Source organism: Thunnus albacares, chromosome 17, assembly GCF_914725855.1.
Source record: "Thunnus albacares chromosome 17, fThuAlb1.1, whole genome shotgun sequence".
NCBI classification, from domain to species: Eukaryota; Metazoa; Chordata; class Actinopteri; order Scombriformes; family Scombridae; genus Thunnus; species Thunnus albacares.
The window spans coordinates 15,767,966-15,794,913 of record NC_058122.1 but is presented as its reverse complement, the minus strand read 5'-3'; the positions used below and the strand labels follow the sequence as shown (position 1 = coordinate 15,794,913).

At 42.3% G+C, this 26,948-nt stretch overlaps 1 protein-coding gene across 2 annotated transcripts in view; it reads left to right on the top strand.

Annotated features, from left to right (window-relative positions):
* LOC122966427 (mitochondrial import inner membrane translocase subunit tim16-like) overlaps positions 1-26,948 on the top strand; it is a 115,893-nt gene that overhangs the window by 26,458 nt on the left and 62,487 nt on the right. For both annotated transcript variants that reach the window (XM_044330641.1, XM_044330639.1), the window contains exons 8-9: positions 6,051-6,134; positions 6,830-6,912. In XM_044330641.1, the coding sequence (XP_044186576.1) occupies positions 6,051-6,134; positions 6,830-6,912 (167 nt within the window). The remainder of the gene's footprint in view (positions 1-6,050; positions 6,135-6,829; positions 6,913-26,948) is intronic.

Below are 26,948 nucleotides of genomic sequence, written 5' to 3'. Positions count from 1 at the left end.
ACTGTATAAGCTGACACTCTTGAGCATCATGAGTTCAAGATGTATGTCAGAGAGGTCACTTCTCAGATTCATGCTATTACAGCTGCACCTAAGAATTTACTCCATGTTGTCATTCCCTTAGATTACACTCCCTGCCCAGAGTCTGACCTTGCACATTCATATTCATCTTCAGGAAGGGAGAGAGCAAAGAAAAGGGGAAGTTTGGAAAAATAAGAGAACGGCTTGTGGCTTCTGGACTTTTTGGAGGAATGAGCGAAACCTAAGATGGTTCCAATTAACTGAGAAAAAGTGGTGGTAGGTGGCAGAGGAAATGAAAGAATAAAATGGCTGGTTTGATTTCCATCTCCTACCCCCCCCCAGTCCTCCTCTACCCTCCACTTGTGTCCTATTTCTAGACGCCCGTCTGCTCCTGTATAGTCAGAGTTCCATTCAAGATAGTGAATCCTGACTCTTAAATTGGCCATGAAGACAGAACAGGATGAAGAAAACCCAAGTAATTGCTGAAAAGACTAATTAGCTGTAGATGAAAAGACTGAGAGGGAGTCTGTTTCAGAGGTGATGAAAGCTACGAGGCACCAGTGATTGATTAGAGGAGGGGTAATTAAAGGAAAATAATTTTGATTCTGTGAGAGGAGTGGAAAGACAGGGAGAGGAGAAAATGAGGAGCAGGTTGAAGAGATGAGTGGCTGCAGCTGGGGTTATATATTGTGTTGTGTCGTTCGTTGGATGAGTACACAGCACAGCGGAGACAAGGACTGGGGACAGACTGGCATATACATAATTACCATGAGAAGTTGAGTCTTGCAATCAATTTTCTAAACAGGTTAAACAAGTACAAGACTGGTTTTTTTTCTGGTCACAACTCTGAGTTTCTTAAAGGAATAGTTTGACATGTTGGCAGGCTGTTTCCACCCATTTCCAGTCTCATCTTAGCAAGAAAGTGAATAAGCATATTTCAGAAAATGTCAAACTATACTATAAACTATAAAAGCCAAACAGCATTAGCTACAACTATCTATCCTGCGGCTGATATTTTGCCCATTTTTAGAAAAACAGGGCTGAAGGCTTAATATGAAATGACATAAACTTAAGTGCAGAAGAAGGCTGAGAGGACAACCTACCATACATATACATATATTCAAAGATTTTAATGAAGTTGAGAAAAAATTAATTTCTGCACCGCTTGCACTTATTCTCAACTACTTACACCCCCATCGAGCCGATAGACAAAGAGGTGGAAAGACAAAGAGTGAGTGAGAGAGACGGAGGGAGATGCAGAGATTGTGATGGTTCCCATATGTGCAAACAGGCACCTGATATTCGTCCCGGTGGGTGAATCAACATTCTCTGCAAGTGACACAGATGTGCACACTGTCTGTTGAAGTTCAGATGTGAAATAGCTGAGGGAGAAGAACAGAAGGAGACAGAGTGATTCTCATTTATTTATAATGGGAGAGGATATTTAATAGACCTATAAAACCATAATTGGCCAGACTGCTAAATGGCACCTTCCCGTGTCTACATCTGCCTGTCTGCAAAGTATCGAACTTTCTAAGTATAAATAAACCATGACTGGTGTCATTTGAGTTTGATTAACATTATCACAGTCAGCGATGCTTTAATCCTTTCTCTTTATTCATTTTAAGCACACATAAGCATATATATATATATCTTTGTAGTTTTTAAACATAGTCTATTACTTTTATTTACCAGTCTGGAAATTATTTTCCCACATCTTGATTCAGACACCTGTGTTGGTAATATTCTTTTCCCAGATGTGATGTCATTTCCTCTACTTCCTTTATTGTGTATATATGAGCCTGCCATTCGGGCAGGTGTAAGTGATTCTCTACACCTCCTTTGTGTATTTTGTCAAGTCATGAACCATTTCTCTCCTTCTGTCTGTCGTTCTGTGTGAATTCCTTCAGCTTGGAGTCTTTGTTCTGCTGCTAAGGAAAACATTTGTCTTATTTTCCCCCCCTTTTTTTGTCTCACTCTCTCTCCTTCCCCCTCTTTTTCTCTCCTCGTATTCAAGTGTGTCATGATCAATTTGTAGCATGTCGGTAAGGTTCAGCCATGAGGGGGGGTACTAGGTGAATGGGATTTGACTTAGAATTTATGACTGCAGAGGAGAGATACCGTTTGGCAACATTTATATACACACACAGGTCCAGATGTTGTGTCCTCTGGCTGCCCTGGAGTGTTAGTAGTAGTGCAAGTCTCTTGACGGCTGCGTCATGCTTCCTAAGCCGAAACACTGTTTATTGGGGAGAGGTGAGCGGACGCCCGGCTCAAACCCCTTAAGCCTCAGTTGCACTTCCATCGCTGCTGCCGGCGAGCCCTGATGACATCTTCGACGAAAAGGCTCAAAGCAGCACGTGCCTTCAGATCCGGGTGGAGGATGACATCATGGCAGTGTGACCTATGGAGCATGTATAGCTGTCTGCTGTGAGAGACGTCAGGCCGGTTTATTTGCCTTCATCCCTGGAGCTGGCTGGCTCAGGCAGCCTAGCAAAGGCCTGAGGGATGCTGTAATGGCAAAACTAAGCCTGTCTGCTCCAGAGCAGGTTCATAGAAAGGTGATATATTCAGTGATTTTTTTTTTTATTGAGTCTTTTTGTCAGCCTCACTATATAGACAGTACTAATTGCCTAATTGTACTTTTCCACCTATGAACCTCCTCATTAGGGAGTAATTATGATGATGTAATGGGAAACTCAGGCATTACACTGATAAACTCATCTGGTGCCCAGCAATGGATCGGCATGACTCAATAAGTCAAAAAAAATAAATAAATAATGCAAAAGTTGTGATGTTTACTCTTGCATGTAATATGAACTCAGTTTGAATCTCCTTCTGTTTGCCACAAATATTTATCACCACACCACCACATGTTGCTTCTCAAAGCAGTTTGAGTGTTAAACAGACCTTGAGCAGATTAAAATAGTCCTAGCTCAACTTGTTCCTAGTTTGGTCAGAGTGCCAGCTCTGCATTGTCTTGCCCCTGGAAGGAAATCAGCGAGTGCTGCTGGTGATGAACAGCTCAGTGGCAATGAATTCCCTTCGTGTATGTTTATACCGTACTGGTTTTAGCCTTTCTCCTTCCCCCGCTCTTTTCTGATCTATAGCTCTTTTGGAGGTCTGAGTTTACTCTGGACCTCTCCCGCACATCTGGGTTATTTTTCAACTGACTCATTGCATGGACTTATCGAGTCAAATATGAGTTCAGTTACCTGCACAAGGCATACCGGCTGACTGCGGGCTGAAAAATGAGCTTGAGTCATGACTTAAGTGTTTATTCAATCCAGGACTTACTATCAACTCTGTCAGTGCTTTGGTAGTGTTACTTCAGAAACGTGTTTGAGAGCCAGATCAGTAGAGTGTTTTCTAATCCCTATGAGCAGATATGGCTATTTGGGAGCACACCAGGAGCCAGAAACATCTGTATAACATACAGATGGTGTCAGATAAAACACTGGTATGGACAAAGACGTATCATCCCTGAGAGAGGTATAGAAGTACACATCTGAGAATTTCCTTTTTAAAATGTGATTTGATGTATGTGTGTACTCTCAACATATGTGGCAATGTCAAATCCCTGTATAGCTGAGAACGATAAATTTGGTTTGAACCACCAGTGTGGCCTTTAAGCATGCATTCAACTGACTACTACTCCTTATGATTTCTAGTTTGTTCTGCTTCACTGACAGTGATAGTTCCAGCACAGGAGTCTTGGCCTAAGCTGTGCATTTAGCAGAAAAGTGTAACGTTTTGGGAAATAAACTTGTTTTACATCCAACCCACAGTTAGAGTTATAGTATTACGGAGACATGTGTTTAGTCTTGCTCAAAACACGGGCAACAGCTTGTCTAGCTTTGTCAGAATGTTTACACATTGTATCTTGATAATTTGAGAGCTGATAACCTCTAAAAATCCAAAAGTCACCATGGTCTCCTTCATTTCCAGCAGTGCACAAACTGGGTCACCTCAATAAAGACGTGACTTTTGAGATGCTACATGTACTTAGTCAATACCCCTGGTGGTTGCAGATCGAGAGAATGACTCATCTCAAAATGAGCGTTTCATATCCATATCTTATCAACAAGATAACAATTACACTACACTCATGGGGGAAGGAGGGGACTTCAAAAATTCTTTTTCACTGAAATCAACAAAACAAACAGACTCCATTTTCTTCTCCTGCTGCACCTAGAGCCCGGTTCTGATTGAGGTTTCTTCCTGTTAAAGGGAAATTTTCCCCTGCTGCTGTCACCAAGTGCTTGCACATGGAGGAATGTTGGGTACAGTCTAGACCTGCTCTATGTGAAAAGGGCCTTGAGATAACTTCTGTTATGATTTGGCGCTATATAAATACAAATTGAATTGAATTTAATTGAATTGCACCCTGGCCAAGCTAACATATGTGTGTCATTTATCTGCCGCATGTAACGGAGAAGGAAGCAACCCTGGAGAGGATTTGGGAAGAGCAAGCGGCAATGAAACATTTGATTTCAGACAGTTTAAAGAAATTAAAATAACCAGACTCTCCATTTTTTCCCCCTTCAGCAATCAATTTCCAAACCACTAGGCTGGGCGTGCATCGAGAGAGATGTTTGAAAAGAGAGAAAAGGAAGTAGGGTTTGAATTGGAAATGATAGGGCCAACATGTGCATGTCCCTCCCTGCGCACATGTGCAGAACTCTCCTCAAACTTGACCTTATAAACTATGCTTATTCCTATTTGTCAGACTGTTCAGTTTGCAGGTACGCACTGGACTCAAACATAGACCCACTGTACATAGTGGAGGTATAGGGCCCTGTTACCATGTAACCTACCCCGTGTTCAGGAGTGCAACATGGCAGCTGAAGTTCTCCACGTTTGTTTTTACAATTTGTCATCTGCAGCCATTTAATGGTGACATGAGAATGAGGCGGCACACTCTTTGGGGAGATTGTAAGTGTCAAGCCTTAGAAAATAAGCCTCTGCCCTATATACACAGATGTCCAGCCACACTCTGGGTTAGTGTGGGTATAATAACAACAACAGTAATTTGGAGAGACATGGTGAGCTGATGGGTTAACGGCTCCTGTTCCAAGGAAACTTCATCGCTTACCCCCATGCCTAATGTGAAAGCTCAGTGTAACTCTAGTATTTAGTACACAGATACCAGGGGGTTTACCAAATGACTGCAGCTTTGAGACATTACAAGCAGTTAGGATCTGACAGATAAGCTGTAAATAGCAAGCTTTTAGGGTTTTTTAAAGCCCTGGTTACTTAACAGTCACTTTTTTAAAGAGTTGACAGTCTGTAAGCCAGCCTTGAACATCTTGTCTCTTCTTTTGTCCTCACCTTAGTAATTACAGTACATCTATGGCTTGATTCAATAGCAGCCTATGGTTGAGTACAATTCATACAAAATCCTGCACAATTACCTTACTACCATTCCCCCTTCCCCCTTTCTCTTTCTCCTGTTTAACATGTTGTTTTTACAAAAACTGGCACATTCTCTCATTTCAACACTCGCAGTTGTTTTTAGCCATTACCTCTGACAACATGTGTCATTTGTACTTGAAGACCACCTATCAAACCAAGCCCGGCAATGCTGTTTTGACACATATTCCCTATGGAAACAACGTAACAAAGTCGCAGTACCATGAACGCACACACAGATGCTATGTCACAGTTTTGTAATCTAAACTGCACTCGGGGCAGAAGTCAGCTCGTCTTCTACATCAACAATAACAAGCGCTCCTTTCATGGGACAAGTTCTGTTCTGTCCAACAACAAGGATCTGTCGGAGGCATCCGGGAATAGTCCTGTCTGTCTCCCTTCCTCTCGCTGTCTTTTTTCTCTCCCCTGCAATTCATTCACTCATCACCTCCCTCATTATCTTGAACTAGACCCCTAGGTTATGTTTATGTTTATTCCATAGAGACACTGACTTAAAGAAGTCAACACCAAGTAGTCAAGTAGGATATATTTTATTTCTTTAATTGTGATGCTGTTGAGGTCATCTGATGTATGTTTTTTTTGCATTGTTTGTCTCACAGAGTGCCAAGGGCCTTCAGCACAACAAGGACTCACGCATCCTGTGGACCAAAGATGACTTTTTACTGACCACCGGCTTTGATATGGTGAGAAAATCTTAAGCCCAGGTGTGGTTTTACACCTTGCGGGGATCAGGAGTCCTGTGTTTCCAATGTGTAGTATTTAATATAATCAAACACTGCTGTTAGCCACCGTTTATTCTTAAATATTATCCAATGACAATATTGTTGTTAAATTTGAACATTATGCTATAAAAACCAAGACTAAATTGCCAATGTAATTCCTTTTTGATGTTGTTTGAATAAACAGAAAAGATGGTGTAAAAACAAAATGCCCTGAGACCTACAACACTATTAACAACAAGATGTTAATGATAAAAAGTGTAAAAAACTGTACGGAGACTTTCCCACAATGGAATGAAAAATGTAGAGTTGTGCACTACTTAATTAAAAACTGTAAAATGCAATACTTCACCTGCTATGAGTGAATTGTCATTATGCAATACTGCAGCTGCATTAAGAAGAATTTCCAGTAGTGAATCACTATTATTGTCCTTCATACTGGTGAGGAAATACATGGAAACACACTGAAATGTGATATTTGAAAAATGACTAATACCAACCCAATATGTTGGAAATTTTATTACCTCAGTTTTCATGATCTGTGCCCCACTTGGTTTGTATCCACTCCTTTGCTGGTATTAATTTGCATGTTTAGTTTTTTGTTTTATGTTTGCCTGCCTATACAGTACTAATTGTCTCATGTCGTTGTGTGTGTATAGATGCGTAGCCGGGAGGTGAGGCTTTGGGACAGCAGAAAATTGAGCTCTTCGGTCAGCTCCGTGTCACTCGGCACTTCCAGCGGGTGAGTACTGCATCAGTGTGCAACCACTGTCCTCCCCCTCCAAAGGTCATGACCTTGGCAGTGTTGCACTTTAATGGCAGTGAGTGAGAGAGGTCATGTGTTATAGTACAAAGTGTGTCTGTGTGTGTGATTTGGCATACTTAGCATACAGTGTATGTGTGTGGTATGTGCATATTAGTGTGTCATTTGCTTATATGGAATGATGTATGGAGGCCTCAGGACATTGTGAAGCTTCCTTGCGGCTGTACAGCTGGATGAACATGCGGACCTCCCTGAGATGTGACACGGTCCCTCCACATTCCTGCCATTTCCTGGGTCAGAGCTACACAGAGACTCCATATTTCTGAGACTTGTATGTGTGCGCTCTGTATCCCTCTGTTCATAAGCACTGTGAATGGTCAGGCAGGCAGCAGTAGACACACTGACACTTCTCCCCTCAGCTCACCGCCTGTCATTTGTGCTCCAGTCGCGCCGTTTATTTTTCCAAACACGGCTGCCGAGGACAGAAGGAGAGTGGGAGCGTGGCCGCACTCCAGAGAGGAGAGGAGAGGAATGGAAGGATGGAGTTAGAAAGAGATCAGCGGGGAGTGGGAGTAAGGGTTCCTTTGTCAGATCCAGCTCATGCATTTTAGTGCTCTTATAAACAGGTTGGCGTGCCAAGTCATTTCAAACTAGAGCCGACCAGACTCTGCCAAGCCATGCAGCATGCCGTCGTGGATTAAATAAATTTATTATCGTTATTATTACTGTAAAAAGGCAGTGAGGTAGCTGCACAGAGCACGACAGAGGTGTGCGCTTTAGAGTTTCGATGGGCCTATATGTGGTTGTAGCAGGGATTTGGGAAATCTAAGTTTATATTGGTAGTTTTGACAGTTTTTACTAACCCAAGACTACCGTTTGAAGGCGGTGTCGGAGGAATGTCTTTGTTTTTTCCCTCCCTGGAATCTGTACGTGTGCGTGAGATAGAGAAACGTTAAGACGTTGCCGCAGCGGGGTCCCAAATAACAACCTCTGCTCTCCCTCCTCCCTTTGCCTTCATGCTTGCCACTCATCTCCATTTCTTCCACTTCCTCTGTCATTTGAGTGAGACAGATAGTTGTCTGTCTGAGTGCCTCTTTTGAATCCATCGCATTGTTTGATGCCAGCATACTTGTCATGGAAATGGAGGATATCTGATGCCACTGATGCCACTTTTCTTTTTCTTCCTATTACCAAAACAAATATGTGTTTTGTGACATTCATACTGCATGACCGGAAAAAATACCCACAAAACACTTTTATATACAGCACATCAGGAAGTGGGTGTCTTCTAAAACCCACAGAAGATAGTGTTAATTAGTTAATTTTATTGGAAGGTTTGTCTCCCTGATGTCTCTGCTCGTAGACAAAGGAATGTTGAAGTTTACTCAGAGTCTAGTTGCTGTTTTGTGGTTGTGATAATGACGCAAACTGAAGAGAACATACCAACAGTGTGAGGATTTCTACCGAATTGTCCACCTCATCTGGTATGATCTGATCTGTTATGCATTCCCATGCTTTCATACCCACGGGCTGTCTGGTTGTTGATGAGTATGTCCACGCTGTCTTAAATCACATCATGATGAATTTATTAAATACATTTCATTAGCTTTGATTTTGAGAACAGCCCTACAATCTCCTGTATTTTGATTCTAGTTCATTTGAAATACTGTGATTTTCCAGTCAACATAATTGCAAGGGTGTGTGCTGCCTCATCTGTAATACGTCCTGTATTAAATCACTTCAATCATGATATCATATGTGGGTTGGTGTGTCAGAGAGCTATCATTCCCAAGGTCACATCCACTCCAGATGCCTGCAGACCAGCCCTGATATAAAACAGGTAGGCAATCAAATGACAGATGAGACCTTGCCCTTTACTGACATCCATTTCACTGTCTCAATTTTTCTTAGCCACAATATTGCCCTCATCCTTTTCCCTCCCGACTCTTCTTATTCCCCCAAACACTTTCTGTTGAACCTTTAAGATACCCATCTCACAGAATACTATCAGTTCAGCATCTTTAACTATATTTTCAAGTTTCAATCAAACTTTTGAAAGATGTACTAAACAAGCACATTTCCAATTGTGTTAAAAAAGGTTTGTGATGTTTATTAATAGCATATTATACACCACCTCATCTCTCTTCCCTCTTATCCTTCTTAATCCTTAACCTTCATCCTCCTCTTCCTCGCCTCTTGCACTTTTTAAATGGAGCTACAGTTTAACAAAGCTGCTCCTTTCTTGGATTTTGACCCAAGCTGCTGTTACAGGCCGAGGCTCCATTCTTGTTTGTTAATCTCCACAGCGGGAAGCATCCAGAACACAGTCGAGAACAAACAGGAGTTTCAGGAGTTAAATCGGGGGGAAAATGTAATTGCTACTTCCTATTCCGTCAGATCTATCTAAGCACCGGCCAAACACTTTATGAAACTAAATAGCTTTGAGACATAGTCTGCAATCAGCAAATGCTGATAACAGAAATGGCTGGCCTATTTCTAGGCAATGGCAAGGTCAAAATGTCCGTTGTTACTGACTGTTTACTCAGTCTTACTGTATATTTTTTATCAGTGTTTTTATAACGCCACTGGGGAATACAGGCTCGTGTCTGGGCGTCCTTCTACTCATGCTAGCCGCTCATTATTCGGTATCTCACTCTGCTTGTAGATTTTGGGCAAAGGCACCATACTTTGCCATCATTCAGCTTGTTCCCTTTAGCTTCAGCCTGTCCTCAAATTCCCTTTGGCCTTCAGGGTATTAGTTCTTTGTTTCTGGTTTGTTATCATGGTAGGTTGTCTGTGGATAATTTTGTTTTAGTTCAGCATTGCCTCAGTGCATGTCTCTTGTGTATGACTAAGCAGCTATGAAAAAGACAAAATGCAATGATCAAAAGGAGACCTTGTTTCCATTTTTCTCTGCACTTGAAAGATTGAACCGTGCCGCTGTACATGAGCAGCTGAGGAAGCTCAAAGTCAAACATCCATAGTTGAGCATTTCCTCCCTGTCATTTTAGGCCTGAGGTGCATATAAAGATGGATTTGTTCTTTTTTTTTCCTGCCTGTTTTTAATTAAAAGGACCGTGGTAAACAGGGTGTGTAATTGGAGCAGCGAGCTGGCTTGTATCAGGTTAGCTGTGCTCGTCCACAACATTCAGTAGGACTGTTTTCTTTGGAGTGTCACAACATAAAGAGGCCCGGAGTATGAGCCAGTAAAATGGGGTTGTGGGTGGAATATAATTTGGATGGAGAATAATGGAGGGGAAATGTTTACTTTTTGGTTGGGGTTGAAATGGAGACTGAAGAATCGAGACATGGAGGGTGATGAGTCTGAGAGGGGTGTTTTTAACTGTGAGGTAGCTATTACTGCAGGCCTGTTTTCCATGCAAGCTGCAGATCTGGACATTGGAGAACAGCATGGACCTCTGTGTACGGCTCTCTCCCTCATACTCTTCCCTCTATAAACCTGAATTATAATAATGAGTTTAATTGGGCCTCTAAGCCAGCTGCAATCAGTGAACTTTACAACTGGGCACGATTGCAACCAGCTTGCCGTGTAAATGCTTGAGACGTTGCGATAATTATCCATACTCGCCCACTTTAGCAGCTACACACATATTAAACACGCTCACACAGAGTTAACACAGCAAAGTCTTGATGATGCATGCCTGTATAGTAGCTTGTAATCGTGTCATAAAGCTGACAGTGAACTCTCCGAGGGTCACTCGGTTAGGATTCAGTGTGACGAAACTATAACCTGAGAGAAAGTTCTGGCTTTAACCCCTGTAATTGTCCCCAGTCACCACCAATGTTCTGCTCTTCTCTTCAAGCACTTGAACTTATACAAGTAGACAACACACATGCATCTTCCATTACCTCTCATCCTGGCAAACCTCGGCTACTCTTTCTTTCTTCTATGTTGAGGCTGAGTAGAAAAGATTGCTGTGACCCGGTGTCCGACTGCATCCAGCCTACCGATTGGAGAGGACATAAGCCTGTCCCCGGAGAGCCGACCCAACTGTTTTCACAACCCAGTCATGGGTTACACAAAGAAATCACCCTCTGAGGCAGGCACTGCTGACAGACTGTGCTGCTGAGGGGGAGAAGTTTTGCGGTGGACAGAAGGGAGTGCCACAGGTGTGATGCATATACTCACACCCCCTGTTGACTCTCCACAATCTATTTCTGTGTGTTTTTTCTTCCAGGGTCGTGCTTGAGAGCAGGGCCTAGTCATTGGGTGTAATTGAGCCAAACTCCCTTTAATCAGATGGATTGAGAAGAGGCCCGTGCCCCGAGAAGGGAACCAGCCTTTACAGAACAGTCCCCCCTTTCTCCCACTCTGGCCCAGGCGCTCTAAAATCAGTCCCAGATGAAGGCTTTCCTGTGGGGATTAGGTGCAGCTGCAGCACTGCTAACCAAACCAGACCAAAAGAAAAAAAAAAAAAATGCCACAGAATATTTGAACGATAGTTTGACCTTGCTCCTTTCTCAGAGTTCACTGTCTAAGAGCAAAACGGAGCTTTGTTGTTTGGGTCCACCTCAGAAACGAATGTTTTACATGGAGAGAAAGGCAAAACTGCAATCCTCAGGTGATTGGCAGGGTCAAGTTGACAGTTCAGCTGCTGCACCCCTCTCCGGGATGGCTCTGGGGGATGGGGTGGGGTAAAGATGTGACCGCACACGCTCTCTCAAAGAACCTGAACTCCGCGTTCTGACAGTTGAAACATGGTGTCTGGAATCTGTTAGTGATTTGGGGTTTCAGATTCTGATGCAGTGGAGGGGGAGTTTGACCAGGAAAAGAGGAGGAAGGAGGAGGAAGGAGCTCTGAAATCCCCTCATTTTTTTTATTTTTTTTATTTTTTAGAGATATCATCTCTCTATTAGCTTTTATGGACTTTTCATGGAGGCTCATGTGGCAATCCCAACCTTCTTTTACTCCATAACACCTCATTGCAGAAGTCCTCTGTTCCTCTTTCATGCCTTGTGATTAATGAAAAGAACAAATGTCCTACTATCCCCAGGCCCTATTAACCTATCAAAAATACAGCTGCCATCCTTCAGAGAATCCTGTCTTTATCCTTTTCTGGCCACCTATTACACCTTCTGTCTGTTACCTTTATTCCCTCACTCCTCTCATTTTTCTTTCTATCTGCACAAACGAAATGGAAACAGGGTGCTGAGTTTTGAAGGTGCTGGTGTCTGGGATTCTAATTAAGTGCTTTTTTTTTAGAGCAAAGCCTAATGGAGCCTTTCAGAACTGGTCAAAACACATGGAAGTATGTGGAGCGTTTGGCAGGGCATATTTAATATAATTCACAGAGGGTTTTGATTTCATCCCGCAGGTATGTGCTCAGCACTCCAGGGATCAGAAGGACCCTTTTGTGTGAACTCACCACAGAAGGAAAAATAGAAAAAGTCTCTCCCTCCCACCTTCAGCTACCTCCTTCCTTCCTACCTCCCCCTTCTCCTCTTCCATTCACCTTAACTTTATTTTCTTTTATGGTTTGGATTATAATTTCATGCAGACTAAACTGGAGATGATTTGTCAAGGGATGGTGCTCTGTATTACGTGGCAGTTGAGAAGGTCTTAATGCTGTTAAGGTGATTGTACAAATGACTAAAAACTGGAAGGCTTTTTTTTTCTGTAACCTCACTGTAATCTGTCTCAGTTTTGGAGTTTGAGACAGTGTCAGACTTCACTTTCCGTCCTTTACAAAAACAGCAGCAGAGTTGCACTTGCAGCTGCAGATATTGCTTTTCTCCAACATCTGGAAAAATGTCTTTTTTCCTTTTATTAAAAATGCACTAGCAATAACATTTGGGATCTCTGCCCTACCAAAAGCCTTCACACTACATTGGGCCATCCCAAGTCCATTTCAGCACTTTTCTCTGTGCTCTGTGGGGTAGATCTCCAGTAGCCGAACATCTGATAGAGACGTGAGGAAGGCTGAGTTGGCAGAAGATGCAGGGCTAAAGTGGAAACAGCACAGGGCATTATTCACAACACATGGATGCAGTGCTAGGAGATGAATAAACACACTGCTATTAAGAATCAGTGCAAAGGAATAGTATTAGTCTTGTAGCCGCAATAGCAGGTTCGCGGCGATCTTCCAAACTAGGCGCAGCTTGTAATAAAAACTGCAAGGTTTCCTTACTGTCCGATTTGTTTTATAATTATCTTTAGTTTTGCTTTCAATTTCCTTAACTGTACATTTTTTATCCTTTCTCTCTTTCTATTTTATATGTTCTCATTTACCCCCCTCTTCTCCCCCCCCAAAACTCTCTTTCAACACATGCATTTGTTTTATAAGACTCATGATTGTCCCTTTCACGAGAATCAGGGACCGTGGCGCGGCAGAGCTCCCGTTTTTAAATCATGCCTCGCTTCTGGACGCCAGTCACCTCCTGGATGGCTGCCATCTCTCTCTGCTGTGGTAGAAAAACGATTTTAGTGATGGAGAGAAGTGTGTTTCCCATTAGTAGATGGTTTCCTCTGCCCTGCACCCCGCCCACCGCCGTCCTGCTGCCTGGCCTCCGCTGCTGCCTCTGGGAGTGCTGCAGATTGGCAGCATGTCACTGCACACCTCATAGCCTTACAAAGAATAATGAAGGTACAAAGAGAATGGGAAAGACTAGGATATTTATGCACTCAGACAAGCAGGAGTTGCTCTTGCCCACATTATTCATGGACAGACGAAATGGGAGAGACAGAGATAGATGGACTCTCTTGAATTACAGTCTAAGATAAAACCCAGATAAAAAATTGTGGCAGCTCTAACTCCCACTGATATGTCAACATGAAAGTCCATTTGATCAAAAGTGGTTGAAGCCCACAATGCAATCCATAAGTATTCGACACATTTATTGGCGACCCGTCAAAAACATTTCACTTAGAGCACCCTGGTAGCCGAATGGTTACTGCACATGCCACTTAATCACATCGTCCTTGGTGTGATTCCAGCCAGGGACCTTTGTTGCACGTCATACCCATCTCTCTTTCCCTTTGTTTCCTGTCTGCCTCTTCACTGCTCACTATCCAATAAAGGAAAAAATGCCAAAAGAACAAACAAACAAAAAAACCAAAAACATTTCACTCCTTGGCCCTAAAAGATCCTTTGTTGCTGTAGCTTAATGATCAGTGTCTTCTTGCATTTTGATCTACTGTAATGTCAAACGAGTACTGCCAAACTCAAACTCTTTGCTCCATAACTCTACAGGTTTCTGACTATACTAGTTTTGCAAACTATAACGTCCCCTTTCTATCTTTGAGAGTTATCCAGCTAGGGTTTGCATCTTATGTTCTGACATAATGCTGGTGTAATCTCTCCTTAATGGTAGTCTTTCACATCTAAACCTACAACCTGGAAAATGTTCTTGATTGGTTGAACAGTCGTAAACCTTTTTTTTTTTTCACCGTTCCAAGGATTCTTACGCCATGGCTTATTTGGTCCTTATGTGGACAAGCAATAGACTCCAAATGCAAATGTCCCACCTAGAAGAAGCTGTAAAGCTTTTGTTAGCTCTTGGATGATACAGCAAAACACACCTGCTAAGACAAATGAGACAATTGTCCCATTATGTTTAGTAATTCAGTTTATCTGCAAGTGGATGCTTGAACACCAGAGTCATTGTTTCATGTCGAATCCAATATTTTGGAACCCATAAAAGTATTCCTCTCCCTATACTTACACATTATCGTGATTGCCAATAGTGATGCCATAGCTAAACTCAGCCAAAGACTTTTCCCATTTGTAAATGGCCTGTACAATATCAGCGCCGCACTCATCCACATCTGGCACAATAGCAAATCCAGCTCAACTGTTCCTCTTTTTTTGAGTGAGTTTGACTGAGCAGACTTTTCCTATCGCTTAATAGGGAGAGCAGGCTAGGTGGATTGTCTGCTCATTTTATTCTCTTTTATGATCATGTTTCCGTGATAGAAACCAGCGATCCCGGGCCAATCACTGGCAGACCTGCTGTCTGAAAAGGAAACTCCAGAAAACAGAAGGAAACTCTTTATTAAAGAGGCACCCTGATTGGTCGGTGGCAGGTGGGCCACATGTGCTCCTGGCTGATGTCATTTCCCATGTGGGGCCTATTTGTCTGCCCACACTGTGGAAACACATCAGTGTCAGTGAGGCAGGAGTAATATGCCACGCTTAGTTTAATAGGAAAAGTGCTGAGGCATGCCGCTGCTCACCGTCTGTGTCTGTGTGTGTGTGTGTGTGTGTGTGTGTGTGTGTGTGTGTGTGTGTGTGTGTGTGTGTGTGTGTGTTTTTTTTTTTTTTTTGGCTATATATCTAGTCATTTGACTGGATGCTCTGATGCGTGTCTGTGTTTTCATTGTGTTGATGCACTAGACTGATACACACAGTTACTGTTATGTGCGTCTGTGTTCATGTGTGTAATATGTGCACACACATATTAACTGGCAGGTGTACAAAAGGGAGGAAAATAGCAGGGAAAAGACTGAACAGCATCACTGCATGTCGTATTTCTCTCGTCTCTATGGAAATGTTTTGACAACAAAAGCTGCTCTGCACCTGCATGGCCTCCCTGTTTTTCTGCTCAGGGTTGTGCGTGCGTGTGTGTGTGTGTGTCTGTGTTTGTCTGTGCAAGTGCACTTGGCCTAAGCAGATTAAAAAATTTCATCAAAATGTAATTGGTGGGAGAGCTGGGGAGTTGGTGGTGGCAAGGAAATAATTTCCCCATTGTGCAAAGCAAGTTAGAGAGGGAGAACAGAAGAAAAGGTGGAGGACCCTTGGGGTGAACACCGGTTGGCCTTTAGTCTGTGTGCTTTTGAAGAAACCTCTGTGGACTTTCCTGCTCTAACATCAACTGAATGTCCTCTGTATGAAACCAGCTAACATTATTTCAGCAAGGTCAATTAGTCAGCCAGCTATTGTATGGATGTTTTGTGCAAGGCTGGGGGCGCAGGGGACTGAATAGTTGGATACAAGTGGGAGGTAGAGTGTAAGCCCTCTATTGTGCCTTTGCCATCTTTTGTCCTAAGCTTTTTTCCTCCAGCCACAAAAGATGATGAGGAAAGCAGACTTCATCATGGCTGTTGATTTAGAGAAACTGTTTCAAGTTCAAGGCATCCTTAGTTCTAACAGTGCAAGACTCATCTGACATGTTAATCTCATCAAATTAGCAGGTGTTAAACGGTGGCGGTAGGATGAAAATCGACCTGCTAGTGTTTCTGCAATCACTGATGCAGGCAAACAGACATACATTGAAGGGGTGGTTTGCTGCTGTGTGCTGTCTCCCATAAAGTTTGCAGACTTTCTCACCCGTAGCTCCCATCGCAAACGTCTCCTGAGAATAGTTCCTGTCCTGCATCACCCATTGAAGTGTGTGTGGTGACTTGACGGGCATGAGGGACTTTGCATTGCCATTAACCTCATTATAGGGGCACTCTTCCATGGTTGTATGTATGTGTGTGTCGAGGGCATGTGGGGCACAGGTGTCTCTCACACAGCAACCCAACCATGAGGTGGAGGGGCTGCATTCTTACTTCAGTCTCACACACACACACATACACATATGTGTACTTTCAGACGACATGCCACACTGTCATACGCACATTTGTGCCTAAATGAGTGTGCCATGTATTTGCCTTTTTCAGCACACGCAGACCATGGCCAAACATTATTCATCATCACTCAGCAGGATTTGACAAGTGGAGTGACACAGACTTAATCATCCATGTCTTTCTTTAGCCTTGTGTTCAGGCATCACATAGGTGCTACTTTAACAAGATAGTACACTTTAAAACAAACAGTATGAATTCTACCTCTTTGTTTTTCCACATTCCTTTCTTCTTCTTTGTTATTTCAAGTCTGATATGTTATATTCCGTTTAAATTAGCTTTATTAGCATTACTTTTAAAATACGGTTGCTGCATTTGCTGATGCCACAACGTCTTTCTCTTATTGGTTGGTCAGGTGACGATGATGACTAAATGAGCCGTCTGTTTGGAAATAATCTTTCTATCAGCTTCTGTTTCTTTTTTACTTCCAGAGCAGGAAGTATTTTGCCACTGAATAGATAGACATTGTAAAGCTCCTATGCTTTCTCAGTTTTGTACCTACATGTTTACTGTATCCTGCTGTTTTTCCTTTCCAATGAATTTCTTTGTATGCCAGCTGTGAGGATTTGGTCTTGGAGTGAGGGTGAAAGAGCAACTCCTTCACAAAAGCACCTTAGACAAACATGTTGACCAAAAGACCAGCCCGGAGACAGGGGGAGGCCCAGTGGCAGGGAAATATTTAGAGGCCAAAGGGACAAAGCTGGGGAGCTGCTGGGCCTTTCTCTCTGACCTGCCCTGGTGGTTTCCTAGGGGAGCAACCCTTTCATTAGCACTGGACTGAAAAAATACCTACTTGATGGACGAATGGTGATAAAAAAGTATTATTCTTTACTGTTTTCCACACATCCTGGCCATCATGGACCATCCACGCTCCACTGCTGCTGTGAAGCTATGGGGACTCACAGCTGTGAGCTGGCAGGCTGCGCAACTCACAAAAGCTAAAGCCGAATGGTTACTGCACATGCCACATAACCGCAACGTCCCTGCTTCGACTCCAGCCAGGGACCTTTGTTGCATGTCATACCCATCTCTCTCTCTCTCTCCCCTTGTTTACTGTCTGCCTCCTCACCGCCCACTATCCAATGAAGGCAAAAATACCGAAAAAAATCATCTAAAAAAACAAAAAAAAGCTAATGACTGTGCAAACTTACACATCCAGTGTATTCAGTCATCTGCAGAGTCAATACCAGTGTTTTGTCAACAGATGTCTTTATCCTTTGAACTAAGTGGTGAACATCTGACCTGACCCAGCCTACTGGCCTAAGGGAATGACACTGCTACTCTGTTCAGTGGTGGTTAGAGGAAGAGGTCAAGATTTATGAGCAGTATAGTAATTTTGGGAAAGTAATGTTGGTCTCCAGGTTTTTATTTTTCACTCCCAGCTTGCTCATTTCTCTGACAAACACTTCAGGTTGTCTCCACCTCTCCCCACCGTTTCACCTTGTAATCTTTATGAAACATTTACATTTTTTGACTGTTGTCATTATCTGTTTAAACACACGACAAATTCCATGTTGCTTCCGGAGTCTGACTGTCGCTTTTATTAGTGGAACGTTTCACAGTATGATAAATACTGTTTTGTCTAAAATTTTATGCTTTTTTTTTATTTTGGAAGCCATTTTGAGGTGACCGAGAGCACAGATCAGACTTTTTATAAAGCCTTACTTTCCTCCACTTTTTTCACACTGTACAAAGTAGCACAACGTGTCGTCTGACCTCATCTAAAGGCTTAAGTCTTAATATCTGTTCCGAATGTCCACATTCAAAGATGGGTTGAAAAGCTTGGCATTATAGAGAGGTGAGACATGATTAATTGTACAAATGGGGGATAACATTAATACCATAATTCCTATTTATTTATTATTCCATGCTGGAAAGGTGGAGGTGGTTTCAGATGCTCTTTGACAGTCCGACAAGCAGTACTTTGGAACCTTTATGTCTGTAAATCCTTCATTTTTCTGGCCTGTATGCAATGCCACACCCATTGCACCTTTGCTGTTACACTCTTTTTTTTTTTCTTCCCCTCACATCTCTTCCCCTCGTTGTGTTTTGACCATGAAGAGGGGGATGTGAGACAGTGAAACTGGAGTGGAACACAGCTGCCTGCCAACCACACGTGGCAAAAACCGACTGTTAAAAGACATACGACCTTTGAATAACACACACGAACATCTCTAAACCCATCCAGTGTTTGGAGTAAGTCCCATATAAATAAATATTGTTCTACGAAATCTTCTATGAAACGGATGAGATGCTTAGAGAAGCGGAGAGACAGACAAAGACAGGGACAGAGAGAATGAGAGACAGACAGAGAAAGGAAGAAAAAAAAAAAGTATGTGTTGGCTGCTGAGATGGAGTTGGCACCGCATGCTCTGCTCCTGACCTTTTTAGCTGGTTTTTGTAAATTATATCCCTTACGAGGGAAAATATGCGGTGGTTGAACTGGAGAGACCCCCTCCCCCTCTTCATCTCTTTCTGCTGTACTCTTTTTCATAAGTACGCCATCCATCTTTCATACCCCCCCACTCCTCCTGTCTTTATGTCATTCTCCTTATCTTGCTCTCAATATTCATTCCTTTGTTTTTAGTTAGTTGTTGTCCTCTTCGGTCATTCCTGTCCTATTTTGTCCATTCATCACCTCTGCCTTGTCCATCTTGAAACATATACTTTTATGATTTTATATCAGCTTCCCCCCAACTCTTCTCCCTCCTCTTTCTCCCTGCCCACAGTTATGCTATTTTCTGCTGTGCATGGAGGATACATTTAGCTTGTGGTCGCTTGGGAAGTGATGGCTACATTAGTGGGGGGGTCTGGTGAATCGTTACCTTCTCCTAGCCACAGTGGGCTCCGCGCGGGCTGATGCAGACTTTCCACTGGGGTGAACCCATCGACTTGGGGTGCCTACCAGGGTGTTCGGCCGCCGTGCCCACACCCCCTGGCCACAGCCCGGGCTGGCAGGCACCCACACAGGCACGCGGCGTCAGCCTGCCCAGCGGGTGTCCCTGTTTATGTTTGTCTTGCGTGGTGGCTAGTTTCTCACTGGGCCGTAGTGACTGTAGCACCACCCAACCTGGCACGCCGCCCTCTAACACCAGGAAATGCCCTCTCCAACCCCGGCCAAGCCCTGGACTGTTATGGGCTGTAAGCGGCCTTTGGCATCTGTCACTGCAACTAGACTGGACAGAGGTCTGCTGTGGCTGCGAGCTCAGGCCATACTGTACTTAAAAGGATCATTCTGGTGGTTTGCATGTTTTAGCTCATGAACTACAAATTGTGTATACTTTAAATTACTGCCTGCCATATACCATAAATCTTCGACTTGAGCTAATGCTTTCATATTTTGTTAGTTCAGAATGAAAATCAACTTAGAATCTTGAATTTTGCTTTAGATAGCTAATTAACTGCAGTGAACGTTTAGTCCACTTTTATTTTTACAGTGTTTTTGTCGTGTTGTTTTTCTTCAAAAAAATTGGGAAAACTCCCTCATGGTGGTGCATTCAAGTTAAGCTCAGGCAGATTTGAAAGTCAGTCGACAAAAAGCGTTAGATTCATCTTATTTTCACTGTTGTGAAAAGAATTAAATCCGGTCAGTTGTTGCAGCGAAGCATTTGCTGTTTGACTGCTGACTGAAGTGAAAATCTAAGAGTGTTAAGTACACTTTGCCTACTTGAATGCACCAATTGCACAAGTTGCACCATGCTTTTGCCAATTCAAAATACAGAACATTTTTTGGCAGTTATTTTTTTTCTTGTCCCGGAGAGTTTGGGCTGAGTCAGGAACGGGAACCATTGCCGATGTGGTTCACATACAGCCTGAAATTGTGTGTGATATTGGGCAAGCGTTGGGCAATTGTTAAATTCTAAATTTTGACAATATTTTGAACAAATATTTTGAACCTTACATTTGATTTGCTGTAATCTTCATGACCAACAAGATCAACCTTTTTATTATATAGTGCTAATTTCATGTTGGAGAGTAAGTGGGGAGTTGCAAGAATGCACAAGTTGAACAAATGTACGTATGAATAGGCTTAAAACACTGTTAACTCCAGATATAAAAGGACGTCTGTGTGTCTTTGTCCCTGTTTACCGCCAACTGGCCTGGATATGTAAACCAGCACTCTAATTACCAGACAACAGCCTGTAAAAATCAGCCTTATCCTGGTCTGCTTCTCATTCACCAGCTCACTACTAATCAGCACCCAGACACTTGTGACTGTCCAGACCCTCCCTTCGGACAGGATTAGCAGATCAACATTTTGTGTGTGTTTGAGTGTAATGACTCAATCCCAAACACACCCTTCCCTTCGAGTGTTATTAGCAGTTAGGAACAAACTGGTGTTTGTTGGCCAAAAGTTGACGGCTCGTTCCTGTAGGGTTAGAGTTTGTTGGTGGGGGTCAGAGGTCAGTTGGACTCAGCCCTGTGACAGCAGGATGTTTGAAATGGCCATTATGTTCTGCCAGTGAAGATTTGTGTTTGGGCTGGATGTGGATGTGTGTTTTGGGCAAACGGAATTAGTCTTGACTGATGCGGATTACTGAAGTCAACCATTGTGCCAGAACACACATACTGTATACACACACATAGTTAAACACACTTTTTAAACACATCTTTTAACTGGTCAGCCTCTTACACGATCCAAAAAAACATGCAAGGAGCAGATTTATGTTATGTTTCTACCCTTGAAAAGAATCCATGACAATTTACAAAACTTGCTTAATCCACTTAAACATGCGGGGAGTGATTCCCATCCTATAAGAGGTGTATGTAAATCATGCTGTCAACCACAGAGACACTAGGAGCACCTACTGTGATGAAAAGGATTACAGACATATAATCCGTGCCTGTCGCCACCCTCCACTCAACACAAACACGCACACACACACACACACACACACACACACACAGTGCTCCAATGTGGTAGAATAAAAGTCAGATTTGAATTATATATAGTTTTCCACATCTGCCAACCTATACAATGCCTCATTTCTCTAAAGGTGTTTTTTATCATATTTCCAAAAAGTGAGGTTTACCTATTGGGATTCGTGGTTGGTAGAGCTAATAATTCAAGTGGAAGTTTTCTTTTCTCTTTATTTGCACATACCCATAATATACCCACCCACATTACAACATGGCCTTGCTCAGTTTGAGATTACACAGGAGCTCCAGCCACAAACAATGTGAAATCCGCAGATGTGCATACACAGCACTGCCATGATGCAAGTAGAGTTTGAAAGTCAGTGCAGGATGTGTACACAGAAGCATTTGATGAATGTCTGCTGGTGTCTTAAGGGGGATGTATCAGAGGCCTGAATGCTTGACCCCCCCAAAGCCTTAGCTGGCTGGCTCTCTGTCAGTGTGCTACTCTAGTTATGGATGTTATGCTTCTGCTGCTTTGTTTGTGCTGCAGGTTTTTATCTCTTTAAATGTTTCTGCATGTCTGGAGAAAGAAAAATTGACGAATATAAAAGAAACTGGAGGAACAGAGTGGAAAGACTTCTGTTCTTCCTCCTGTTGAAATAAGAAATCTATGAGCTGACGAGAGATTGTTTTAATTTAGTTGTTGATCTCGAGTACTCTGGTTGTAACTTTGGTTTTGTTGACGTCAAATAACTCCCAGGCTAAATTCAAGATCAGTTCTAATACATGCTGCAGATGCCTTTTTTGGCCCTTTTTTTCAAATATCTAGATCATGATTTAAAAGCTGTAATTTCCACTGTAGTTGTTGCGGTGTTTTCTGTCTATATTTGGCCACAGGTGCATTTTTACAACTACAGGGAGCCGCTCCAGCTAGATTAATATACAGAGAATAATGCCATAGCATGCCAGACAGAGCAACTGCTTACCTGGCTTGAACTCAATAGTACATTATTTTTTTACAGCATGTCACAAACAACCATTGATTCCTCCTTAAACCTCATTTGAAGTGCAAGTCTGTGCATGTGTGCATCATATGTTTCTTCTGCTGGGTCAGCTGAATCTCTGCTGATCTGCTGAGATGAAGTAATGCACTGAGGAATATTGTTTTGATCAATGCTGGGGACTCAGCCAAGCAGGCTGTGTCAAGAGCATCCCCTCCTGCTGTTGCCCCCCACCTACACATAGATGCATGGGTGGCCTCTTGCAGTGACAAATGAGACTAACAATAATTTTTTCACACCATAGTAATTTTGTTGTACTAATTGTTGATAATTTGTTTCTTTTCTTTTCCAAGTAGACAAAGATGCGTTGAAGTTATCGTGTTGAATTTCTCTTTAAAGCTTTTTTAGTGAATACATCAGGGTTGAATTGAAAATCTAGATCTTTGATGAGGTTTGATATCACTTTATATGTGTTTGCCTGCAATTGGTATGCAACACTGTATTAATTGTGAGTATGAGACTGAGGCCCTTGTAGGTTTCTCTATGTGCCCTCAAGCCAGAAGTGAAGGATAATCACAGTGAAATTTACATGTGGTTTTTTTTACCCTCTCTTGGCCATGAATCCTTTGCTTTCTCAATCTGTAAAAGTTGCATGCAGCACATTAATAATGCGTGTGATAAAAGATGCATTGAAATCATAACCACAGCTGTGACCAAAGGGTGATTTTTAGACAACCCAGAAATGATGACAGCTCCCAGTTACTGTCACTTGTCTTGTTCTCTTTTTTTTCTTTTGTCTGGAGATGATTTTGGTTGGAAGTGTTGAGGTTTTGGGATCCTGACAAACAAGAAAGCATTGTATGAAGCCTTGCGGATGGCCAGACGCTAGTGTGGCAACTTTAACTGTTGGTGACAATCACTGGAATTCACCGCTGAGTTTTAAAACTGGGGCCCTTATATGCCTCTTGGTGTTTCTAACTACCAGCTCCACGAACAGCTGCTCAGGACTTTTCATCACAGCTGTTTTCTTGCAAAGGCCTTGTGAGGTAAGCAACCTTGCTTAGGGCTAGCTGACAAACAGACATCCCTTATCCCCAGTGAGACCTTCTTAAAGGTTACTTTAACACTACATCTTTCTATTTTGCTTTTAATTAGGTGCCTTAATTGTTGACCTTAACTACACTTATTTTTATAACGATTAGGTTTGTAGTCAACCGAAAGAAATCTTGGTCGACTGAAATTCTACCTACTCTTCAACCAATGGATTGGTCGATGGGGAAAACATGCATGTAATATAGTAAAAAAAGCCACATTTATCCCTCCAAGTTAATGCGTGCTAACTACATAGCGATATCATGGTGGTATCTAGTGTTGGAAAGATTTTTTTCCTATAATAGATATCATAGAAAGCCAGAGACTATATTGCTTTAAATTGCTGTGAGCTGTAAATTCACCACTTCTAAGCAGAAGGCAGAAGATAACGTTATCTCAGAGCTTGACAAGCCCGGGCAAGACCTCTCCTCCTCCTGCTCTTGCCTCCATCTCAGACTCACCATGGTTGGTGGCTGTCTCCTCGGCCTGCTGCTGGCTGTGCAGCTCTATCCTCTTCTTCTTCCCGTTTTATGGCGGGTGGCAACCAGCATTATGGTACATTACCACCACCTATGCCAGCTATGTTAGAATGAATTAATGTTATATAAATACCGATAACAGCACAGTTTGTTCAGGAGCTTATCAATATTTCGGCACTGACCAGTCAGGAACTGGTACCAATTTAGTACTGGTTCTCTATACCCATCCCTAGTGACAGGCGGTTCTGTTTAAGTGTTCTTTAATTTCAGTGCTGTCTGTTGGACTCCCAAAGGCACACACTCACACTCAACACCTCCACAACTGTCCCCCTCAGTGCCTCTGGTCAGTACATTTCTAAAAGGCTTTTCAGTGCATGTGGCCCTGCTTAGACTCAGCCAGTATCATTACCTACAAACTTAGGGTCTACAGTGAAGAGAGCAATTCAATTTTGAATTGTCATGATGGGAAAAGTAGAAACATAAGGCCCAAGGTGAAAATACTGAATGTCATTTACAGCAGATTAAGTACAAACTGAATAAGAGGAGGTAAATAAGTATTTAGACACTAAAAGATTTCATTTTATGTTGGAGAAACTAAACAGAGAACAAAAGTTCCCAATATGTGAAGTTAACTACTGTTTCATGTATCTTGCATTAAACTGCAGCGTGCTTTGGAGTTTCTAACCTTGCATATTATCCCTTCGTGAGAGTTCGACTTAAGGAGGAATATCACATCATGACAAAAGTTTGTAATTTTAAAAATGTGCATATCCCCTTCTACTCGGGACAAGAATTGAAAAATTCACAACAGACAAGAGGATGAAAAAACACTCCAAGATAAAAGGAAAGAACAGTCTATAGTGTATTCAGATCTTAAGTTGTCACAGAGTTTCTCTGCAAGCATGTGGAGCAAGACACTTAAACCCTGCACAACATTAATATATACGCCTGGAGCCTTGAATGTATCTTCAAAAACACAATCAAGTGTGCATGTAGGGGCCCCTAAGAATAGATGTGGCTATTTGCAGTATAGTGCCTGTTTTGCTTAAGCCACAGGCTGGTCATACATAGACTCAAACCTAACAATGTATAATCCTAATTTACCCCGTTTATACTTACCTGCTAGCTTGCATTGTCCTTCTCCAGTATAAAAGGATATGGAAGTTTGGTCTACATCCTACTGAGAGGAAAGACTATGACTGAAAAAGACAAGAATGACAAGAATAGGGTTTAAGAAAATATCTGCACTGGGGAAATCATACTGCCATTTGTTTCTATATCTAATAATCTACCGAACAGCATGTGAAATGAATTGCATGTGTGCCTGCTAATGTAGATTGCCAAGAACTAACCAGAGTAAAATTCTTCCTTTTGCTTTCTTTTCCTGTTTTTCTTTCTCGCTCGCTTCTCCTCTTTCCTCTCATTGCCTTTTTGTCAGATCAGCATCTGGGCCATCTGCTGGCACAGCCTGGCAGCTGTACAGCATGAGAGGAACTGGTGGCACACCACCCATCATCTGTTATTAGTACTTCAGAAAGATTTAGAGGGAGGGAAGGTGGGATGCGGGGCTGCAGAGTTGGAGTGAGTAGGGAAACAAGCAGAGGGCCAACAACTGGAGCCAGAGAACCAGGTTCCAAAAACAAAGTGGTGGTGTGTTTTCTCTACTCAGCTCTTCTAGTCCTTCTCTGCTTTTTTACTCTCTGTTGCTGCTATTCTTTTTTAAATCATAGGCACATGTTCATTAGCATGTAGCCACATCACAGAAACCGAATGAAGCTCAGGAATAATGAAGATCTTTCTCCTTAGACCATAAAGATTATAATTTTTTGGGGGGAGAAATATGGAAAATGTCATACAGTTACTTGTATACCATCATTTTTCTTGGTGTATGATGAGTTTAATGCTTCATCTTATGATTTTGGTGTAGTTAATTTCATGCCCCCAACTTCTGGGTGTATACGCTACTTGTAGCTACATGACCCTGTGCCTCAACTCATTGTCCTTGCTCTGCCTATTCGCAGCCCTGGATTTGGAAACAAATTAGGAACAAAAAAAATGAGAGAGAAAAAGAAAAAATGGGGGGCAGTGAAAACATTTACTCAAAAGTAAATCTGTGTGGAATTTTTTTTTTTGGTTGATAATTGTGAAAAAGGTCCCTTGGAGCTACAATAGGGGCCATTGAGCAGCTCAGACTGAGTTTGAGCATTAAAGTTGGCTCTCATCCAGGGACCAAGTTTCTTTTAAAGCCTAGGGAAGAAAAGAGGGACTGTTTTATGGAAGGAAAGGAGAGAAACACACACACACACACACACACACATACACATATACAGTACCAGTCAAAAGTTTGGACACACCTTCCCATTCACTTGAATGAGAAAGTGTGTCCAGACTTTTGACTGGTACTGTATATATTCTCACTGTTTTCTCCCACTCCTGTTGTTATTGACATACATGAACATTTACAGATGCCTAGCCAGAGAGAGGGACAGAAACATGCATGCATTCTTTTTGCTGCAGGCATTATTCTTATCTGACATCATCTGTCTTTTTACCTGGAGCCACTCCAGTATGCAGACATATGCTCACAATTTAGCCCCATCCATTGTCTTCTCCATCATAACTTTTTTTTTTTTTTGGCTAAAAGACATTAAACCCCTATATAACTTTATGTTAATGAACATTCAAAAAAGGGAAACATGACAAGTGGAAGGACTAATAAGTTAAAGCCTATTGACTTCCAAGAGGTGCATTATATCTCCTGTTATTTAACCAGGAAGTTTGTTCTCTTAGAGCAAATTGATATAATGAGCCTCCATGACAGGAGTGGTGCTGTTTTATGTGTTTGTGTTTTTAGTGTGGGATCTTGCACAACAGCTCCCAGGTATGTTCTTGGGCCAGTATATGTGTGTGTTTGTTTGTGGGCATGGGGGTGCATGCTGTATCAATTCCCTACCAGCATCCGACCTATAAAACTCACGGGTGGTCAGCCTGTTTATT